The sequence below is a fragment of the Electrophorus electricus genome, chromosome 13, assembly GCF_041902795.1.
Source record: "Electrophorus electricus isolate QZ-2024a chromosome 13, ASM4190279v1, whole genome shotgun sequence".
In the NCBI taxonomy this organism is placed as follows: Eukaryota; Metazoa; Chordata; class Actinopteri; order Gymnotiformes; family Gymnotidae; genus Electrophorus; species Electrophorus electricus.
The window spans coordinates 13449795-13472500 of NC_137509.1; the positions used below are offsets into that span (position 1 = coordinate 13449795).

Sequence of the window (22706 nt, forward strand, 5' to 3'; positions counted from 1 at the left end):
GTGTTATCAGTTTTTACTGTTATACAATGTGATGACTCTACAATACACATTGATGAGAGATGATGCAAAAACTCAGTGATAAATTATGACTCAGCTATTTTATTCAACAGCATTTGGTCAAAAATATTTTGTATCCCTCCAACACCTCTCAAAGAATACATTTCAAAAGCTAAATTACAGTGCTGCCCATTCAATTGCTTAGAGCAATTTCACATAGTGCTTTCAAAAAAAGTCTTTTTTACTGCCTTATTTATACTTGATAAAATATTTTAATATATTTGGTTTATTTCAACAACAACAACAATGCCTGTATCAACATACATGCAGTCTATCTTCTACAGGAAACAGCAATATGCTGACACTATGCAGATGGGCACATACATGGCTGGCCTCTGGAGTATATTAGGCAATCATGATCTGCGATCAGTATTAACTGTAAAGTAAAGTAAAATGAATGAATGTATCAGTGAAAGAATGAATGAATGGATGAATGAACAGCAGGCCTTCTCTGAGTGGTGATTCTACTTTTGTCATGTCTGTTTGTTCACATCGAATAATAAAATGTAACGGTCACATACATTAATCACTATACAAATTGATAGGCTACTGAAACAGAGGCGCTGCAATGGAAAACAAACAAACAAACAAACAAAAATTTACACAAAGCTGTAATGTGGTCAGCAAGGGTGCTGCTTTGGAGATCCCAGGACGAATAGTTTTGAAGTGTACTAATGGTCTAGTCGCGTAATTTTTTTACAGCCTGTCTGCTATCAAAACTGTGATTAGCAGGGTTCACTTTTGACAAATCAACATTGCAATCAACTGATACAGTTTTGCATGTTTTAATTATGCTATACCTCTTCGGTGACCGACGTTGAAAATTCTTCATAATTTGTGACTATTAGATTTTTAAAATGCAATAACGTAGAAAACAATCCCGCGCCTTTCAATTTAAAAATACACACGTCCTGCATGGCAGCTTCTGTTTGGTCGTCTTAACTCACGCCAGTCGACCCCGCCCTGCCTCTGGAAATCACCGAACCTCGCTTTGTCGTGTGGTTGAATAAACGCTAAAACGGTTGATAATTTTGTATTTCGGTCGTACGACACCAAACATTCACGTTGTTTAACTAAAGCGGAGACCGCACAAGTCTTTTGATGCCTGGGGAGTCTTAGTGGGAGGCGAGGTAACCTTTCCGAAATCACTCCATAACGCTGTCAAAATCACTATTTTAGCTGTCTAACTAGGAAATTCAGAAACGCTGCTTATTGCCAAACATTGTGCTGTTGGGGAAAGCCAGTTTCTTAAATGAGTTAGATATGTATATTGGCCAGCCAGACCATTGTTTTTATTTTTCCATAACTTTCACGTGGTTAGAGCTCCGTGAGCTTTATGCGAAGGTCCGCGGTAGTTCACGCCTGGTAATGGATCGATGGTGTTTCTGTAGTCTTGTTTTTCTATTGTTTAACGGTCTTCGTATAAAAAAAACCAAAAGTTTTTTAGCTAGCTAACAAGGTTAGCTTCCCCAAAACAATGTTAGAACCATTTTCTGGTGTGTGCGCGCACGTGTTGCTGACAGGCATGGACTTGAGTGGTAAACAGCTACGGAAGATTTGGATGTGATGTGTGATTCCGTCCTCTTTGCACTCATATTTATCGAGTTGTTCTTGTTAGCCAGCTACCTCTAACTATAACTGAGATTTCGGTTAGATTTAGGCTCGTTTTTTTTTGTATTGTGTTTCTAGTGTTTATATTATAGTTGGGGATCTAGCTAGCGGGTAGAACAAAGGAGAAGCCTCCAAGCTAACGGCTGTCATGGCCTGAGCTGAGCTAAAGAAACTAGCTCTGCTACAAAACTATTTTCTGGTAATGTGTGTGTACGTGCAAAAGCAAGTTTAACTTTGAATACCACGAAAGCTCCTGCTTGCGGGTTTGTAGCTGATTATATAACCTAAAAGCTAGATAGGTTATTGTGCTCGCATTTGAAACTCATTAGCTGGCTAATAAGGCCCGTTTGAAAAGCACCTGAATCGTTAAGACTGGAAATCTGCACACAGTAAATTAAATGAGTATGCATGTTGCAAACGTGGATTTGGCGATGTAGATCAATCAGAAGTATTTTTAAAAGCCTTTGTTACTCTGAAAGTTTTACTACTATGCTTTACAACCAAATATTGTTTTCTTCATATAGGCTAATTTGCAAAAGCTAATCTCTTTGCAAAGCAAATTTTCAACTTTACAGTAATTGTTCTAGGCAACCAAATTACATTTTACGCCTATGCTTTCTCCCTGCAGGCTTCTCGAACTGCTCCTTTGCCTGACTCTCCTCTAAGTAATCACTGCTTCCATTGCTTTCTCTGCACAAGTGGCTGCACTCAACAGTCTGCAGCGGCGGAGCAGCTATGAGTGACCTGGAGACGATGGCCCTGCCCATGAGCCAGGGCAGTTTTGAGCAGATGTGGGGGGACATTGGCGCTGACATGTGAGTTAATATGCTGTGAGGATTAGGCAACACAGCATTTACATTTTTATTTTTAATTTTTTTAAAGTTGCACCATATAATGTGCAGAGGTTGTGGCTGAATGTTTAAGTGTACAGACTAACTGATGCATGCATGCACAATTCAACAGTCATCCTTAGCACTCGTCACTGGTCAGTTTTTGACTACAGGACCACTAACGGTATATTTTGAGGGGCTTGAGGATGGCTAATGCTGTCAGATGAATTGCGCACACTGCCACATGAATCATAGACTAACACATGGGGTTATACTGTCTAATAGAGTGCATTAACTTTATTTCAGCAGTACTGCTTTGGTGTTAGAGGGCACAGTGGAAAAACATCAGTTTTAGGGTAAGATTGTTTGATTGGCTGATATCCCACAACAATAAGATGTGGCAGCGTTGAGCAAAATAAACATTCACCCCCCCCCCCCCCCCCCCCGTGGACTTTTGAAAATTGTATTGAGAGAGATCATGTTTCACTCTCTTGGTTGTTTCTAGTACCAGAAATATGGCTGCAGTAAGAAGTTGTAGTTAATTGCTCGTGTGTTGGGCTTTTTCAGGGATGTGGTAGCCAGTTATTTTTGTGTGTCAGTGTGGAGTTTGGTTGAAGAATGTTTGGGAAGCCCTTAGAAATCTTGAAATGCTGTCCTCATCAGATTCAATGGTAGGTATTACAGATCTGCAGGATGTGAAACCACCAAGCATGATGATGCATGTTTATATTCTTGTCCAGGGCATTTGGTCACCTTATTGCAGAGCTGCCAAGAGCAGACAGTGACGCATGGCTCAGCGCTGTGAGTTTCCCTTCATCCTAATACCTGTTTGTATGACTAACCAGCCTGGTTTGAATTCAGGATGGAAGAGTATTAGTGACAATTTCAGGCTGGTAGATATAGTATGTGAATGTAGTCAACACATCAGTAAATATAGCCTGCCTTCTTTTGATTTCTCTGGACGTTTGATTTATCAATTTAACAGGCTTTGCCCAATGGCACGTTCAATGAGAACTTTGATTTGGACCTCACAGAGGTCACTGAGAACGCTGGTTTACCAGCCGAGACATCTTTGCTGCTGGACAGTCTACCCCCTCCAGCTGCAGTTGTACCTTCCACCAGCGACTACCCTGGAGAATATGGCTTCCAGCTTCGCTTCAACCAGTCTAGCACAACCAAGTCTGCTGTGTCCACGGTGAGTTAGGAAGGCTAACGGTGTTCTCTCTCTTACCCAAGAGTTTTTTTTTTTTTTTCAAATTCCATGTTGATGAATTTTGAGTGACAGATGAGGCTGTATTGCATTCATACAGATTAATTTTCTCTTTAAAAAATGGCAACTCCATAAAATCCCTAAAAAGAGAGAAATTTTCTCCTCACTTCCGCACCTCCCTACAATATTCGGCCTGTAGAGCAATCAGCAGATTCAAATGTTTTTTTTTTTTTTTTTTTTTTCTCCCCCTTTTTCCATTTCATTGACGAAAATGAAGATGTAAGATAAATACAATGCCAGACCCATCCCACTGTGCATACTTTAACTCGTGTGTAAATTATTTTTATTTTATCATATCCCCCTTTTTACATTGTCTATCAACCAAAAAAACTAGCATATCTTTTCAAGCGAGAACTTTTGATGGAAGTTGATGGCATGCTCAATGTGCCTTTAAAATAAATAAATACATTTATTTTTTAGTGTGAAGTCTTGAACCAGTCACGTGATTTGATTACACCAGTGTGCTCGGTGACATCTGGGAGTTGATGTGATGAATTAGTCGTTGTTTTGACTCCCATCTCCACAAAACTGCATTGTCCACTAGGCACCGTCTCTAACGCTGTCCCCCTCTTGCTTGTCCCATACATCCAGTACTCTGTGAGCTTGAACAAACTCTACTGCCAGGTGGCCAAGACCTGCCCGGTGGACGTGCAGGTCGAGAGGGAGCCTCCCCAGGGAGCTATCCTCAGGGCCACGCCCATCTACAAGAAGGCAGAGCATGTCTCTGAGGTGGTGCTGCGCTGCCCACACCACCAGAACGTCGCAGAGAATAATGAAGGTTGGTGTGTTTTTGTTTTTTTAATCTGCCATACATGCATGCACATCTTTTAACCAGCTATGTGAATCGGTTCAGGTATCATCTTGGTAACAAGTGACAGAAGAAATTAAGCAACAACAAATTGGGCATGTGGCAGTATGCAGTTGATCTTGCTCTACATCAGGTGTTCTGAATATTCTTGGATTATTTAAATAAGAAAAACCAAGATTATCCAAATTTATTGCACCATAAAAGATTTTAATAGCCTATGCCTAACAGGGCTACACTAAGGAGAGCTGAGTGGATTATTAATTGTTTTCCAAATAAGTAGCCTGAAATAGATAAACATGAATTACCTGAAACGAATGGTTTTAAAAAGTGGTCCTGTGATAAATATCTCTGCCTCTTCCAGGTGTCACCCATCGCAGTCACCTAATCCGTGTGGAGGGCAGTCAGAGGGCTCAGTACTTGGAGGACCCTGACACAAAGAGACAGAGTGTTACTTTACCTTATGAACATCCTCAGGTAATGCAGCATTCCCACGTATCTGCCAGTTCTGATATACAATTGGCTCTGACTGTGTTTACCATGCTGTAGTCACATTCTGATAGTACCTGATTGGGCTTGTGTTTAGTTGTTTGAGTGGCTCCACGCAACAGTATGTGTACCCCACGTACAATTAACGTGAATAGGATTCTTCGGATGTCGTTCTTTTTGAGTTGGAAATGAGCTCTGCGGGTCTTCTTTCTCGTTCTCTCCCCACGTCTGGCCTGCAGCTGGGTTCTGAAAGCACCACTGTACTGCTCAACTACATGTGCAACAGCAGCTGCATGGGGGGGATGAACCGCAGACCCATTCTCACAATCATGACCCTGGAGACGCATGAGTGAGGCCTTCTTTACCTCCACTTCTTTCTCTTTCTCGCGCGCTCTTCCCCCCCCCGATTTTGGTCTGTTTTGATTTGTGCATTTCCTGTCGGTCAGCGAGCAGGTTTTGGGCCGGTGCTGCTTCGAGGTGCGTGTGTGTGCCTGCCCAGGCCGTGACCGCAAGACTGAAGAGGAGAATCGCAACAAGGCAACGGCGCGAACCACCACAGCTGCCAAGAGAATTAAGAGAGGTACAAGAAAGGAGCCTGATTGATTGTGGCTTGTGTGGATAGGAGGTAGAATGGACGTGACTAGGCTAACCCCTCTCCCCGCATTTAATTTCATTTTCGATCCCTCAGCTATTGCTGTTATTGTGACGCATGAGCAAGTAAAACGAGCGAGTATACAACTTTTTAAAGTAATTTTCCCTTTCCGTTTTCAATTCAGAAGCTCCATTGCCAGATGTGCAGGCCTCACCTGGTGCTGAAGCCTGTAAGAAAATGCGGGCAGACTCCAGTGTTGAGGAGGAGATCTACTTCCTGCAAGTGAGTGGGAAAACTTTGGGCACGCCCCCAACCCCCAACTAACTTAAACACTAAATGAATAAGACTGCGGATATCAGCAAATGTATTCCTGTTTGCCCCTGTTTCTAGGTTCGTGGGAAAGAGAGGTTTAACATGTTGAAAACCATTAATGACAGTTTGGAGCTGATGGACACAATGTCTGCATCAGATAAGGACAAGTACAGACAGAAGCGGTAAAAGCTCACTGTCATCCATTTTGGGCAGTTAAGTCGACATGCAAAGCTTTACACTGCTGATTAAAACTCATTGATATTTGATACAATTTAAAGTGAAGCCTGACAAAGTGGTAGGGCTTTGAGCAGTTATTTCACTCTTGGTGAAGCCTCTACTTTGTCTGTCCATCTAGTGCTTCCAAGAGCTCAAGCAGACGTGAGCTGCACGACATCGAGCCGAGCCCTGGGAAAAGGCTGCTTCTAAAGGATGATAAAACCGACACTGAATGAAAATGAGCCTTCAGTCCTGTTGCTCTGGGTCACTGTTGACAGATGCGCATTTAGTATTACGTGTTCTTGCATTTTACGGTTCTGCATGCACACTGCCTTGTTAAAAAAACAAAACAAAAAACAAACAAAAAAAAAACCATTGCATGGAGCATTTCTGTTTTTCACCTGGAAGTGTTCCACTCTGCCTGATTCTAATACAAGTCCTCTGAAATTCCTTTGGGATGGGGGGGGGGGGGATTGTTATAGTGGAAATCAGACACTGGCAGTGATCATGATTTAAACTTAAATGTTGTCAGCTAGATCTCAGGTTAAACTGATTATTGAGCAGAACTTTACAGTATTTTTTTCCATGTCTTTATACTTTTTGTTAATTTTGTATTTTTTTTCTTCTTTTTTAAAAATATATACTTTTGTATCCTTAATGAATTATTATTTTTTTGGTTAATCAATCTTGGGTTTTAGAATGTCAGAAACCATTATATGTTCATGCACATATATGTATGCTTCCACATAAACTACTGTTCTGCTGGCTTTGCTTCTATGTGAGAGCATAAAATGTGAAAAACTGTTTAAAAAGCAAATAAACATTCTTAAAAACAGGCTGTGACCTACTTTTAAATGGTTGTAAGCTAAAATGCAGCAAACTTCTTTGAGCCTTGCCCGATGCAAACAGCTTTTAAAATGAACTGTTGTTCTGCTTGGAGATAAGTGGGGTTGTTTATACTTTAAATTCAGTGATAAGTACAGTAAGTAGAGAGCTGCATTGTACACCACAAGCTAATTCAATTGGGGTGTTCACCTGGAGCAAGGTGATGGTTTTGTATAATGAGTCTCTTGTGTTTCAGCTGGTGTTTTGTGGGAGTTAACCAAAGTAATGCTGTGGCTGCTGATTTGCATTTCCAGCTCAACTAAAACTAGAGATTAGTCTTCCATGCTAAAGCTTTTTTTCCAGCTGTCCAAGAAACCTCAAGAAAAGCTTGGCTACTGCAGGAAATGCTGAAATTGGGGCCTTTTTTCTTGGGTGGTAAGTTCTATAGCATGTAGCAAGTTTTGATGTTTAACCCCCCCCCCCCCGTATTACATACATGGAACTTAAAGGTGCCAGGTTTTATTTACAGTCTAATTCAGCCATTAAGTTTTAATTTCTATTTGGTTAATTAGATATGGTTATATGTTTCTTTAGATTCATGTTGATGCTACAACAAAGTTCTTGTGCCATCTAACATGCAAGAGTGCAAGGTTAGCAGAGGGATAAAGTGCTGATCAAAATGCTTACTATAGTACAACTCGCAAGGTTTATCTTGTTTCTGAAATACTTTATTCATGCTATAGTTCTCTAATTAGAAATAAAGGTTGTAAACGAACCCTTAAAATATTTGCATTGATCAAATACAGTCTGGTAAACATTACTATTATATTTATTATTATGTGTATTAAAAGACAATTTTTTCCATTAAATCTGATGTAGCCCTTGATGTTAAAACTCTTAGATGTAGCGTGCATGTTGTCATGTTGCCTTACTCGTATGTTTTTTTGTTTGTTTGTTTTTTTCCCCACTTCAGCTTTCACTGTTATCTGGGCAGAGAAGTATTACTATCCCCAGCCCAATGCCAGCACATGGGATGATGCCAGACACTTCTGTCAGCTTTGTTTCAAAGACCTGGTCAGCATCACCCCAAGAAACGCAGAGCTCGTTGTTCAGAACCTCACCTCTGAACTATATTGGATTGGGCTCCGCAGGAATATCAGTGGTGCCATACCCTGGACTCAGTGGTCCGACAATGCTCCCGTCACCTACCAGAACTGGTATCCTGGTCACCCTGTCCCCAAAAAACAGAGTGTGCCGGTGCTTACATATCCATCCTTAAATATTAATGACACAATGCAGTCTTCGACCTCGACACAACTCCTCGCTTGTTTAAACATAAAGGATGATACAACTTCTGCCAATTGCTCTACAAATACAGTAAGTAAAGACACAGAACCTGATGCATATATCGAGGATTCTTGTGTGGCCCTGCTCAACCTTGGCATGTGGTGGGAGAAGCACTGCTCCGACCTCCTGCCTTACATCTGCTATGATGGTAAGGATCGTCGTTTTATGTAACGAGTCTAGGAAGAGATTCATTCAGCAGTCTTGTGAAGTCCTTATGCTCATCCTAAGTACTCTGCACTGAGAGTCACTCAAAGTATGGCTGAAGCTTATAGTTTTGATAAATAGTTATATATTACTTGCATCGAATTGGAACTCATCATTGGATTCATAACTAATAAAAGTGTGCATGAGCTATTTTTATAAATGTGCTTGTACAAGCCTACAGGAGGTTTATGGCATTTTGCTTTAATTAGAGGGACACATTTCACATACACACAAAAAAGCTAAAGCTCATCACCTCCTCCATCAAACATTTAATTATGCGCACTGTTAATGTTGTGGTGGGAGAGCAAATGCATGCTTTTTCAACAATCTATACAATGGGTGCAATACCACTCTTCTCTTTAGAAGCGTTGTTCACTTCTACTAGGTTTGAGTATTTGTATTGGCAAAATTGATTTCACTCTTTTCTTAGTGATTATTTCTAATTAATTTATTTTTTCAAATGTTAATTGAAGAGGGTTTTATAAGCTCCCATTAGTTTTGAGAAAGGATTCAGCTTATTGTCGTTTCTTAACAATTCTCATGTATTTCAACATTTATTCAAATTTTTGTCCTTTTCCAACAGACTGGCAGAAGTTATTTGATTCCCTCAGCTTTGAAAATTTGGCAGTTCAGATCCATTACTCAAGACATTTTTATATGCTATAGCTTTGCTGCAATATTGCAGTGACCAAAAGCATGTGCTTGATGTGCATGCCTTTTTGTGTTCTGGTTGGTAAACTGTCAGTATTGGCTACAGCTACAGTTGTAGTGGCTGTATTATTCTAGTATATTTATGTAAAGCACTTTGAATTTCCACGATACATGAAAGTGCTATAAAATAAAGTAAGCTCATCTTAACTAAATATACTGAACATGCTATCTAAACAAAGTGTGTGTGTGGGGGGGGGGGGTGAGGAGATGAGAAATGTGCAAATTAACGATGTAGAAGAAACAGGGTGATGTAATGGAACATCACACAAAAGCATCACTGTACTCCAGAGATGAAGCTTCTATGCTGGTACAGTGCCAATGTGTTATGAAAATATATCCATCATGACTAACATGATGGCTGTAGCTCAGCCATGCTATGATGTTTGTGACAGCCCCATCTCGTGTTCTATTGCTTTATTTTTAAGATAAAGAAAAAACAAAAAACAACTATGAAAGTGTCAAGTATAAACATACTTTATAATGTTGCTATGGTGGTGTGGTTAGATATTTTTAATTGCTTTTCTTCTTGTCAGCTTTTAGATTATTCTAAATTGTGCTCAGTTTCCGAATTTTTGTCTTTTCCAGCAGACTGAATTTATGCTGACATTTAACTGTTAAGGATTTCAACATTCTGTTCCGTTTCATTAGTGGCATTTTTAACATTTTGAAAATACCTTTACTTATTACAAATATTCATCATAGGTCACTAATGATGCCATCATTTTTTGTCTTTATCTGCAGTTGTATTTTATGGATTAATTAAACTCTCCAATGTCACGCACCGTGGCGGTTATCTAATGTGGAGCCAGGCACCAGGGAATATCAGTCATTACAGAGTGGAAATTAGAGGGAATTCTGACCAAACCTCGAATGAGACTGGCCTGACCAAATCGATCCAAAACCTGGTGTCGGGAAAGCTCTACTCAATCCAGGTGTTCCCTGTGAAATGTGACAGAGATCTAAACTCTCAGAATGTTTCTTTTTACACTTGTGAGTAAAATGTAAGCATCTACCGCTGGGCCAAATTCATACAACGTGACTACCCCCTGCGCCACATAAAATGGGCGACTCGGTTCATAAACTTACCGTGGCGGTAATTAGCGCAGAATTATGCGTTAACCCTCCGGTAAATTCGACCATGACCAAGGTTAAAACCAACCAAAATCGACAAGTAAACGAGGCAATATTAAAGACGACTAGGCTGAAAACTGCCCGTTACATAAAAAGGTAACTCATTTGTATCTACAGACGCGCGCCACCAGAAACTTACAAGTTCACCTCTAGTGGTTCATTTAAGAATTGCAGCCACACTCTCCTGCCCTTACGAGATCATTTTAATATAAGATATTTGGGTTATTTTTGTTCACTAACAAAGTGGATACTATACGTAATAACGCTGCTTTCAAGTATAACTGGGGCGGTAACTGCGCTGAGTTGATGACTAAGGTACTACTTTTAAATCACGGCAAAGCAACAACACTGGATATCTCCTCAGTCTATATGTTTGTAGTTTCTTCTTCTGTAACAGCTACTACATTTGCATTCCTTATTTAAAAAAACCCGTCTTGCTTAAGTACCTCACTTGTACTACTTCCAGTTGCAACGTTTGCCATAATGCTCGATCTGCACAGATCGAAAATGAGCCTTTAAAACTTGTCAGTTAGCTAGTTAAAGCTTATATATGTTTTGCACAGTATTCTAGTTCATTTAACAGACGCTTTTATCTAAAATTATTACTGAATACAACTTGAGCAATTAAGGGCCAATGGCCTTGCTCAGGGTGCCAACAGTAGCAGCTTGGTGGTGGGGTGGCCTGGACTGGCAACCTTCTGATTACAAGTCAAATATCTTAACCACTGATCTCCCACTGAATAAGAGCGTCTGCTAAATAATGTAAATGTTGGCTAAAAAGGTACGTGTGCCGAATTTTGGTGAATTACATGTGATAAAACATTTTTAAATGAAAGGGCATTCAATCCATATCTGATTCTTACCGAAACATTTACTGTCCGATAGGTTGAGGTGTTTGTTTTTTGTTTTGTTTTTTTTTCCTCCCCGCAGGGCTGCTCTATCACAAATCGCTAATATTATATGCAAATTAGATCGAAATGCGGTAGCTTGACAAAAAGCTAATGGTAAAATACGCCAGCAATCCACATTTATGAATCAGGAAATGTTTTTAATGTCACGTTAAATCTGACAGTAGGTTTTTATGAATTTGGCCTATTATCTTTTATTGGTCTAGATAATTTAAAAATAATTTAGTACATCAACGATTTAGTTTAATTTATAAATTGTATGTATTATAAAGGATATGAAGAATCCCCTATCTGTGAAATGCATCTTAATTGAGCTTAATTTTATTTTTGTAAATTATTTTCTATTTGAAAACATTTTTCAGCTGACGGTGGGAAAATAAATGTATAGCCACTGGCATGAAACTCTTTTGCAACTAATTTTAATCATCTTTCCCATAGTGCCTGACGAGATCCGTAATCTGAACATAGTGAAAGTGGAAATGCACAATGTTACCCTTACGTGGAGTGAGCCAAATGGAGGTCATGATTCTTACTCAGTAACTGTGTCTGGAAAAGCAAATCAAGCAAGTTTTAGTGAAGAATACACAGTAATAAATCTAGATGCAGGAGTATTATACAACTTCTCTGTTTGTGCTGTTGTTAACAACTCCATTTATGGACAACCAGTCAACATTATGAGCTACACCAGTGAGTAAAGTCTTATTAAGCATAATTATACACTATATACAAAATGGCACCTGCATATAAATGTTTCATGTGTTTGGATTAGCACAAAGATGGCATTTAATGACACAAATGAGTCATGTCAGTGTTGGTTCAGAATAATTAGTGTTATGGTGATGCATTATTTAGTCAATTTAGTCCTGTATGACAAATAAACCATGAAAAAATATAAAAGGTTATCTTAAATTCATAATTGCCACCATTTTACATTCTTAGATTTCTAATATCCTCCATATTAACAATGTAGTTTTTGGAACTGTAGAACTCAAAAAGCAACTTGATAGATATACACTCAGTGGCCACTTTATTAGGTACACCTGTCATTAATACAACGCTCAATAAAACAAATATCTAATCAGCCGATCACATAGCAGCAACTCAATACATTTAGGCATGTAGACACAGTCAAGACGACCTGCTGTTCAAACTGACCATCAGAATGGGTAATAAACATGATTTAAGTGACTTTGAATCTGGTATGTTTCTTGGTGCTAGATGGGCTGGTCTGAATATTGCAGAAAATGCTGATCATCTGGGAAATTCACGTGCAACCATCCCTAGGTTTTATAGAGAATGGTCTGGAAAAGAGAAAATATTGAGTGAGCGGCATAGATTTATCCTGCCATGTATCAATAGTTCAGGCTGGTGGTGGTGGTATTATGGTGTGGAGGATAATTTGCTGGCACACTGGGTCACTTGATACCAACTGAGCATTGTTTAAATACCACAGCCTACCTGAGTATCATTGCTGACTATGTATATCCCTTTATGACTGAAGTGTACCTTCTGATTGCTACTAAGAGTGGGTAGAATAGCCAAAATCTGTACTCGGGTAAAATACTGTTTAAAATAATAATTACTCAAGCAGAAGTAAAATTAGTAATTTACATTCTAAATTATTAAAAGTTAGAAAGTATCTGTTAAAAAGACTACTTAAGTAGTGAGTTACTTCATCGGAACTCATTTAATAAAACCAGGCAACAAATTTTTATATTGAATTCAAATCTAAAGCGTGGTTTTTAAGTGAATTTTACAATCAGTATATATTAATGATTCACACATAAGGCTGTTATTACACTTAAAATATGTAGAATGTTGAACAGTATCCAGTATTGGTCTGCCAACATAGAGGGGGCTTCACTTTCCTTGGTACTGATTTTTAATAGGCCTGCTATACATACTGAATACAATCGGTTGTAAACTATTTGTTCTGTCTAAGTAGTCAGCTAAAAGCCCTTTACTTTCATATTAATAATGCACATTGAGAGAGCACCGGTTTCACACACTGATTGGTTATTGTTAGAGAAAGGAATATATTGCGAGCTACTTTTCATAACTGCAACTAATTATTTGAGTCCCACTCCAGAAAACATGCCTGTTCGCTGTTCATTATGTTGGTCTAGTGTCCAGTTGTCTTCCTGAACCAAAGTGGTGGTACTCGGTGATCATCTTTAGGAATTTCACCATCCCTCCTACATTTGACAGGTTGTGGCAAAACGTACAAAATGTAAAAAGTATTTTAAAATGTGACGGAAGAAACCTTGATGAACATAACGGAGTAAAAGTACATTTTTTACTTTACAAATATACTGGATTAAGAGTATAAAGTATCCTCTTTTAAAACAACTCTTAAAAAAACAATTTGCTCAAAAAGTTACATAAGTAAATGTAGTGTGGTGCTAGCCACCTCTGTTGCTGCATCTAGCAGTTTAATGGGCCAGATCACCAAGTTCAGATAATCTCAAACTGGTTTCTTGAACACAACAGTGAGTCCACTGTATTAACATGACCTCCACAGTCACTGGATCAAAATCCAAAAGGGCACATTAGGGTTGTGGTGGAACAGGAGATTCGCATCATGGATATGCAGCCAACAAATCTGCAGCAACTGTGTGTTGCTATCATGTCAATATGGACCAAAATCCAGGCATTGTTTCTAGCACCTTGTTGAATCTATGCCACAAAGAATTAAGGCAGTTCATAGGGCAAAAGGGGTCCAACCTCATACTAGCAAGGTGTACCTAATCAAGTGGCCAGTGCGTGTGTGTATAAAATTGTACTAAAGTACTCAAGGTTTGCAGAGAAACAGGATTTAGCATGTTTTGGATAGAGGTAATTCATTAGCTGTGCAGGCAAAATACTTCACAAGCACATATATAATAATATATTATAGAGTGTGTGTTTCCTATATCTGTGGACCTAGAATACTTGTGGGCAGACAATCCCCACCCAAGATGTGAAAAATAATAAATTATTGTTCAAGATGTAATATAAGGCATCTAAAATGAATGCAGTTTTTGCTGTTGCAAAACTAAAAATGCAACTTTAACATATTGCTTACCTTTTATAAACTCATTTTCTAGAGCCTTCTCCAGTAGCGAATCTCACCTCTGCAAATAATGAGAGTAAGAAGATAATTGCTTCCTGGGACTCACCTGATAAAAACATCTCAGGGTACCGTTATCACGTTATTCTGGGAAAGCATGATATGCTTTGGGACAATCGCACGTTTACACAGACGAACCTCACACCAGGGAGTATATACACCTTGAGTGTGTCTGCATGTGCAAACGGCTCAGTGGAAGGAGAAGCGGTTAACATCAGTGCCTACACCAGTGAGTTAGATGATTCTTATCTGTTCCTCTTTGTCCATGTTTTTCTCCCAACATTTACATTTTTTCAAAGAACTTGTTCATTACATTCTTTGTATATGAATTTTAAACATATCCAAAAATGTTATTATAAAATAATAGTTATATAATTTATTCAGAACATTTGATGTTCACTGCCTAGTATAATGTCAATTAGAAATTTTTCAAATATGTAAATTGGTCAGTAACCTAAGAAGCTGGCATTCATGACGGAATTTCTTTGAGTGTGACCGAGCAGGTGAGTGAAATTGTTTTAAATCATTATCCCTTTCTTCTGTCTCCACATGTAGTGCCATTGCAGGTGTCTGCCCTTTACCTAAACAGCACAGATAGCAGTATTACTGCTAACTGGCAAAATCCAGACGGGAATTATAACTTGTTCATGGTGAACATTTTTAACTCTAGCAACAAAATCATCCCATTTGCTACTGTCAAGACAAATCAGTCAAATTGCACCTTTAATTCTTTGAAAGCAGCAGAACGGTACATTGTTAGTGTCGTCACTTACTTGGAAAATGATGATAAATTGGTAAGCCTTCCGGTGAATGTATCAGTTTTTACACGTGAGTATGCCTTTTTAACATAGCTTTAAAAAAAAAAGTAATTGCTCCACTGGAATGTTTTCACATTTTATTCTGTTACAGAGTGTATTCACAATGTACTTAATTAGATTTTTTTCTGAATGATTTTCTTTTGGTGAATGAAAAACGAATGATACGTCTACATTTTTCTTGCTCCTCTTATGTTTCTAGGTCCTGTACCACTTGATGACGACTGCATTACAGCTACAGTGGTTTGTCTCGGCGCAGTCAGCAGGGGTCACAAATCTCATGTTCAGGGTGGTCTACTCTTCACCTTTTTGGATGGAGAATAGAACCATCAATGTAACGGGAGAAAACACTACCGTCATTTCTGGATTAAAATCAGGATCTAAGTACTACTTCAATGTCAGTATACTTGCAGGTGACCTGGAGAGCCTACCTCTTTCCATAAATGAAACAACAGGTATGACATTTTTGTGCAATTTCACTTTGCAGACAATCTCTCCAGACCCAAACAGGAAGTGGCAAAGCAAGTATAGAAACATCGCTGGCAGGTAGATAAGACATGGGGGAGACTGTCTGAGAGGCCTCAGAAGCTGCAGTTCTTGTCTTTGTTTTTTGCAATTTTTTATGAACAATCCATTGCACAATAAAAACTGTCACTGTCAGTGAAACCCATGGTAGAATTCTTGGTGGTTAGTTTTAGCGTTTCAAATTTTAGCGTTAAGTCAAGGTTGATTACAGTGGTGTTTGAACCTCACCTTAAATAATGACCAGCTTCAACCAAAGTTAGCAAGTCTTCCAGATGCATGCACAGCATGCAACGTGGGCTTGTTTTGTGTTGGAAGAATACATGGCCGATAGCAGTGACAGCACTGCAAAGAATTTTCAGCCTTCTAAGATGTCTATTCATGGGACTTGTCACGCGGAAATGGGGAAAATGTCACGGTTTGTTTAAGTTGCTAACAGCTTGTCAATAATATGAACTAGAGCTTTGTTTTAACTACTCTTGTAAAAACACTGTGTGCTGACAGCGATGTAGTGGAGCCAGCAGCTTTTTTTTGGCCTCAGCCATACTAGCTGAATGAATTCTGTGTACATTTGTATTTGCATATATTTGCCACAGAACATTGTTTACATCAGTTTATTTCCTTCTGCTATGCAGATTTTCCAGCAAAATTATGGTTATTACAGCATTATTTGTATTTTGTCTGAAATTTGGGAAGTAGGTGGAACTCTGATGAAGTTTTGAATCAATTAGCCTACTTTGCTGTCAGGAGGAAATGAACATTGGAAAACCGTGCTAACTTTGCCCCCTTCAGTATTATGATATTCTGAGATTACCTAAAAATGATTGTTATATGAAGACTTTTAGAAAACAACATGCAAAAGCTGACTTGACTATTCCCTTTACACTTGATTTGCAATGATTTGCATCCTTAACATTGTCACTTGGAAATTCACATTTTCCTCACAAGCTCATTTAAAGGAGCAATAATTTAGGTTTACCACCCAAATATTGCAAACTGAGGTATGCAGAAGAGCATCTCTGAATGCACAACACATTGAACCTTGCAGCAGATGGGCTACAGCAACTTAAGGCCACACTTGGTACATCACCTCTCAGCTAAGAACTAGCAACTAAGGCTACAATTTGTAAAAGCTCACCAAAATTGGACGATAGAGGAATAAATATGTTGCTTGGTCTCATGAGTCTTAGTTTTTGCTACAACATTTGCATGGTAGGGTCAGAGTTTAGTGTAAACATCATGAAAGTATTGATTCACCCTGCTTTGTATCAATTGTTCAGGCTACTGGTGGTGTAATAGTGTGGAAGATATTTTCTTGGCACGCTTTGGGCCCCTACCTGAGTTTTGTCCATTCTTTTAGGACCATAGTGTACCCATCTTCTGAAGGCTTCTTCCAGGAGGATAATGCACCATGGCACAAAGCTCAAATCATCTTATACTGGTTTCTGGAATAAGACAATGAGTTTACTGTACTTGAATGGCCTCCACAATCATCAGATCTCAATCTAATAGGGCACATTAGGGATGTGGTGGAATGGGAGATTCACATCATGGATGTGCAGTTGGGAAATCTGCAGGAACTGTATGATGCTATCAAGTCAATATGGACCAAAATCTCTGAGGAATGTTTCTAGCACCTTGTTGAATGCCTAATGCCCATTTAATGACCAGATCCATCCCTTCACTAACTGAAATGTTGAGACGGCATCTATAAATATTGCTGGCTAAGATCTATAATTCTTGACACGATTGTTGAACTGCATAAGCTCAGTCGACACACGTTCATGTCTGGTAATGAATCTGGCAATGAATATAAGCCGCATTAGATTTGGTCAAAAAAAAAAAAAAGATCCAACTATGATATATTCGAATAATTCAAACTAAGCCAGTGTCTCAATTTAGAAACTGTATTACCTGTCAGAAACTTGATTTAGAATTTGATTCAGGGAATGCGTATTAATCTGACTTCCTCTGTGTACATAGGTTCATTTCTCTCTGTCTTGTTTTTGTCCAGTGGCCAACAATAGGACATTAACCCTCGCAATGCTGTGTTCTTCAGCCACCAACATGTACTGCATGAGAGATGATACAATGTCACAAGTCCTGAAAATGGTCAGTGTAAACTAAATCCCATATTAGAAAAAAAAAAAGAAATGTGGCAATTTTCTTAAAAGCACTATAGCAGAAATTTGTCCTAAAATTGTAACCATTATATATTTGATTACTCAGCATTTTTGCAGTGTGTATTATCTATTTACAGCTGCTACAAATACTTTTCAGTTTACCTTTATATAAGCTCTACTGTTGTATGTCATTTATACTGTGTCAAGCAGTGTAAATATTTACACTGGGCGGGGGCATTCCGTGACACTATTGTAAGTAGGGCAGCTATAATAGGATATTATTACATCTTGCAAAGCAATGTTAGAAGGGAAATCCTTCAGTAAATCAATAAAATATTAAATAAATGTCAAGAAGTATCTGGCACTGCCAAGTCTGGATTGACATGCTCACTTAAATTCTTTATATTTTTATAACACAAGTAATCTGGTAGAAACAAATAAAGATGGTATTCCAAAGCTTGCAATAAATGAAAGACCACATGAGTGATATCAAATCATTCTGTCTATTTGTGTTGCAGCTGAGAGATTACATTGACCAACGCTTTAGCCATGATATTTTTTGGACTCTTGAGTGGAAGCCACAATGATTTACAAAGAAGCAACAATGATTTACAGAAAGAATGCTTATATATATATTCAATATATTCAAACTTGTCATAATCATATGTGTAGCAGGATGTGTTTAATAGTTTAATAGTTTAAGGGTTTAATAGTTGTATAACTATAAGCATTGTTAATTTCAGTGATGATTAGTTGTTGAATTTTTCTTTATATATTTTTAATATGCAACATTTATACAATAACAATATACAATAACATTTACTCACATATTAACATTTATTATCTTAAACCATTTGAAATGATCTGTTATTGGACTGTTTCATTAAATTCTAACAATTGTTTTTCAAATGTATTGTTTTATTACTTGCAATCAAGGAGAAAGTGAAAGTATCATTATTTATAAATACAAATTCTTGACTCTTCATACCTTAACACACAGGTTTATCTTTTTCAAAGGTGCTTTCACTTTTAATAGATTTTTTCAACTGACTAGGAATATTCATTGCAGCAGAGATGTTTCTGGATGGTCATTGTGGAATTTGTTACAGTTTCCTTGGCATATCTCTTAGTCTGCTCTTTATCTCTTTTTATCAGTATTGAAATCAGGTAATGTAGAACACATTTTTTAAGTGATTCAAGTTATTCAAGTTGAATCGTCAGTTGCTGTGGATTTGACAATACAATTAACTCATTAAATTGGAAATGAAAACAATGTTTGCTTCCTAAGATGCTGAAATCTGGTAGTAAGGATGGCTCCAAGAAAATTAGTTTTTTTTAAACTTTGCAATATTTTGAAAATTAATTTATTTGAAATGTTCAGAGTTAAACCAAGTCTGCTAGTTTATCCATAGTAGTAATGATTTTCACAAATTAGCAAATTATTACTCTGGCTTGTTATATGCTCACTATTTGTGAAATGGGGATGTTGTAGATGGCTTATGTGAACTGATAGTTTTATCCATATCACAATCTTTGGATGTTAGAAGAAAGGTCTAATAATCAGCTGTGATGTTCCAATAGCAATGGACAAATTATTTTAACACTGGCATTTAGAAACTAACTCAAAGTTCATTAAACTTCTTTGATTTCTAACAGAACTCTGACAAAGCTAGTGCATTTTTATTTAGTGAGCTCATCTTTAGTGCTAAAGTGTTTCTGTTGAACAAATGCATGTAAGACCACAACGAGCCAAGTATTGAAGAATATGAAAAAATAAGTAAATTAGAATAAAAATGTTAAAATTAGAAGGTACAGTGCAGAGGTCTCATATGGTTATTTAAAGACTAATCTAACCAGATAGGTCTTATCCCTGTACTTAAATGTATCTAGATCAAGTGTCCTCAGGTCACGAGGTCAGATATTTCACAGCTTGGGGCGATGCGATATCACTTCATTGATCCCGAGGGAAAGTGCTCTGTCACAGTAGCATACATATTGCACAACAGTAGCGATGGCATGATACCAGTTGTTCTGGTACCAATCCGATATCGAGATCTTGCATTTGAATGTCACCCGATACTGATCCGATATTTTTTCATTAATAACCACCGTGGAGATCTAGTCTACTTGTTTGGGGGAATTGTTTTGTGTGAGATGTATTATATATGCTGTTTCACTAATGTCATCCATGGATATAAATAAATTAAATTATAAGAATAAAACTATGGTTAACCTGACACTTTTATCCAAAGTGACTTACAGCTATGACTGAGCACTTGAGGATTAAGGGCCCTGCTCAAGGGCACAACAGTGGCAACTTGGGGTTTGAACTACCAACCTTCCAATTACAAGTCAAGTACCTTAACCACTGAGCTACCACTGACACACTCTGTTAGGAGACCCATCTGTTAGGTAAAAATGATTCTGCATGTATGAATAAAACTTTTGTAAAGTTGTCATACTTTTTCTTTTGCTTTAATTATTCATTTAGTTAACTCTCTCTCTCTGCTCAGTGCAGCTGCCTCATTCACTCCTGAAATTTACAATATATTTCATCTGCATTTTTGTTTTTACTGAATGCAACTGCAATTCAACATCAACTTCATAATAACCTTATAAGTATTCTTGTGAATTTTAGTGGTAAATCGATATTCTACCCACCAAACGCACACCAGGCACTCAGTGAGTACACAGAAAGACTACCAGCACTATGAGTGTCTCTTCACTCAAGCTCTGCTTACACCAATAGAAGTTTATTCTTAGAATATTTATTTATTTATTTATTGAGATGTTTGATCTTTATAGCAAAAAAGAAAAAGAAAATCTATGGACAGTTGAAGTTAACTTATTATCCAGATTCTTATTCAAGTCTACCTTAAAACTCAGCATGCTGCTGGCTGGTATGACTAGGATATTACTGATGATAATTTTTAGATCTATTGTCAGCTAATAATCAGTTTACAGAAGTACAGTGCAGCAAGACCATGAAGGCATTTTTGTTGGTCACCTTAAAATTAACTCACCAGAATGCAGCTGTCAGAGAATAAGTGAAATGCCCTTGTTTTTACAGAATCTGCACTGTAAAATAACTGTCTAACTAGTGTGTTTCCTCTGCCATGCAAATGATGATAACTATGTAGGGTTTTTTTTGTTTGTTTTGTCTGATCTGATTGGTAAGAGTGGGTTTTTCATCAATGTCTGTTGGTAGGTAAATGCAAATATTTGAATATATTTACCTTGGTTGTTAATACACAATATAACTCTCCAGAGGACTGTGTAAGAGGATATCGCTCTCAGTAAGGTGCCTATTTATCATCTGCTTTCCAAGCTTTTCAAAAAAACATAATATTTAAAGTGGTTATTACATTTCTTTCAGACCATGTTCCACAGAATAATTGATTTTTTGTGCTAAAATTTATGTGCTTTGTTAATTTGCTCTATATCCAACTTTGTCAATTTTCTTCCCTAGTCTGTCTACCTTCTTGACTAAACCTTGTCATCTGTGAAGTGTCTCCAATGCATTCTCAAATGCCCAATAACATGTCGCTGATGGGTATACTGCTCATAGTAGGTAAGCTTCATACAAACTTCTGTATTTTTCCTTCTAACTTTTCAATGGATCAAAACTGATTTGATATGCATTATGGCAACTGTTAGAAATATTAATCACAGAGGCCAATTTATGAGCTACATCTAGAGTGTTATTTATTTATTTTGAAAACATTTCAGGTATTTTTGGTAGTTTGTTCTTGCTGTGACAACTGTTTTTTACATTATAATCTGAAATACAATGTAAGATTCCTGCTGAGCTGCTAAACTCTATAGTCTGCATTAGCGCTTTTCCAGGAAGTTCCGAAAGTGCTTGAGGACCCAAACCTTCTGTGGGTTTGGCTCTTTAACATACAGCCCTATTCCTTGTACCTGGTTTAAGGCATTAAGTACATAGTTTTCTGCTTAACTTTATGTATTTCTGGTGAAAAGGTTCCTCATCCTCAGATCAGACAGTTTTTTAAGGAATGATTATAGGTACATTTGCAGGATTTAGGAGACGCTCTTAACCAGATCGACTTACAAAAGTGCTCGGTCATCTACTCAGAGAATGCATTCTAGCCAGTCCACATAGGTTAGAGACCAAATACTATTGAACCAAGTTACTGCCAGAAACAGGAGTCAATGCTGATACCTCAAAGAAAATGATTACAAAATAAGCATGACTGTATTTAAAAGGCTGCTGTACCATTTATAGTGAATTGTAAGATCTCCATAAATGCTCAGAATTCAGTTGACTTACTGTACTGAAGCCTTGTAAGTCCTTAGTGAGGCCTTAGCCATCCAAAAGCATCTACCAAATGCTTAAAATTTAAAATGCATATAAAAAAGTTACTGGTATCATTGCTTCACAACAGAGAAAATGTCTGATATGATGATACACTACTGATCTGATTGAAACTATTGATATGGTGCTCAGCTGTCTGCCTTCAAAAAAGCTGATGGTCTCAGCCACACAGAACCAAGTTAGTGGGGCTTTGTAATAGGCAGGAAACAATTCAAAGGCATTAAAAAGGTTTGGATGAATCGGGGATGAGGAAAAAAGATCCAGCATGAAATATGCACTTTCTGAAAGTTGCAGAGAGTCAGCTTTATTTTTTAAATCATTTTCACTAATATCAAATTATTTATGGCCCAAGGGTCAGAAATTCTTTGAAATTAAATTCCTAAACAAACACTTTTGAAACTTCCTGTATACGCTTGTACATATTCAGGAATAACTTGCTTATTTAGCATTTACCTAACAATACACACCTTAGCAGTAATACTTATGTTATGGA

The 22706-nt window shown here is 37.8% G+C and overlaps 2 protein-coding genes and 1 long non-coding RNA gene across 11 annotated transcripts in view; all 3 read left to right on the forward strand.

The window, feature by feature from the left end:
* The first annotated feature begins 1013 nt into the window (after window positions 1-1013).
* LOC113577352 (cellular tumor antigen p53-like) lies at window positions 1014-7017 on the forward strand. Of its 9 annotated transcripts, none has more exons than XR_014115974.1 (11): window positions 1014-1187; window positions 2297-2483; window positions 3239-3299; window positions 3484-3693; window positions 4360-4546; window positions 4938-5050; window positions 5302-5411; window positions 5516-5642; window positions 5839-5936; window positions 6045-6148; window positions 6322-7017. XR_014115974.1 is itself a non-coding variant. In XM_027009951.3 (11 exons), the coding sequence occupies exons 2-11, from the start codon at window positions 2404-2406 to the stop codon at window positions 6416-6418; spliced, it is 1194 nt and encodes a 397-aa protein (XP_026865752.1). In that variant the 5' UTR covers window positions 1014-1187; window positions 2297-2403; the 3' UTR covers window positions 6419-7017. The 9 variants fall into 9 exon arrangements, 8 of the variants coding, with proteins under 8 accessions (XP_026865752.1, XP_026865758.1, XP_026865757.1 ...); XM_027009951.3 differs by having other exon boundaries at window positions 5509-5642; XM_027009957.3 differs by having other exon boundaries at window positions 2368-2483; window positions 5509-5642.
* Window positions 7018-15487: 8470 nt separating this feature from the next.
* Window positions 15488-18481, forward strand: LOC145643393 (uncharacterized). Its single transcript, XR_014115759.1, has 3 exons — window positions 15488-15687; window positions 17769-17866; window positions 18396-18481. It is a non-coding gene; the product is annotated as an uncharacterized LOC145643393 (long non-coding RNA).
* A 2870-nt stretch (window positions 18482-21351) lies between these two features.
* Window positions 21352-22706, forward strand: part of LOC145643554 (uncharacterized) — a 6193-nt gene continuing 4838 nt past the window's right edge. The window contains exon 1 of the mRNA XM_081695093.1: window positions 21352-21448. Within this exon, the coding sequence (XP_081551219.1) occupies window positions 21394-21448 (55 nt within the window). The 5' untranslated portion in view covers window positions 21352-21393. The remainder of the gene's footprint in view (window positions 21449-22706) is intronic.

Coding starts and splice junctions, on each gene's coding strand:
- LOC113577352 (XM_027009951.3), top strand. CDS start 2,404: ATGAGTGACCTGGAGACGATGGCCCTGCCCATGAGCCAGGGCAGTTTT. Junction 2,484..3,238: donor GGGGACATTGGCGCTGACAT/GTGAGTTAATAT, acceptor ATTCTTGTCCAG/GGCATTTGGTCACCTTATTG. Junction 6,149..6,321: donor GACAAGTACAGACAGAAGCG/GTAAAAGCTCAC, acceptor CTGTCCATCTAG/TGCTTCCAAGAGCTCAAGCA.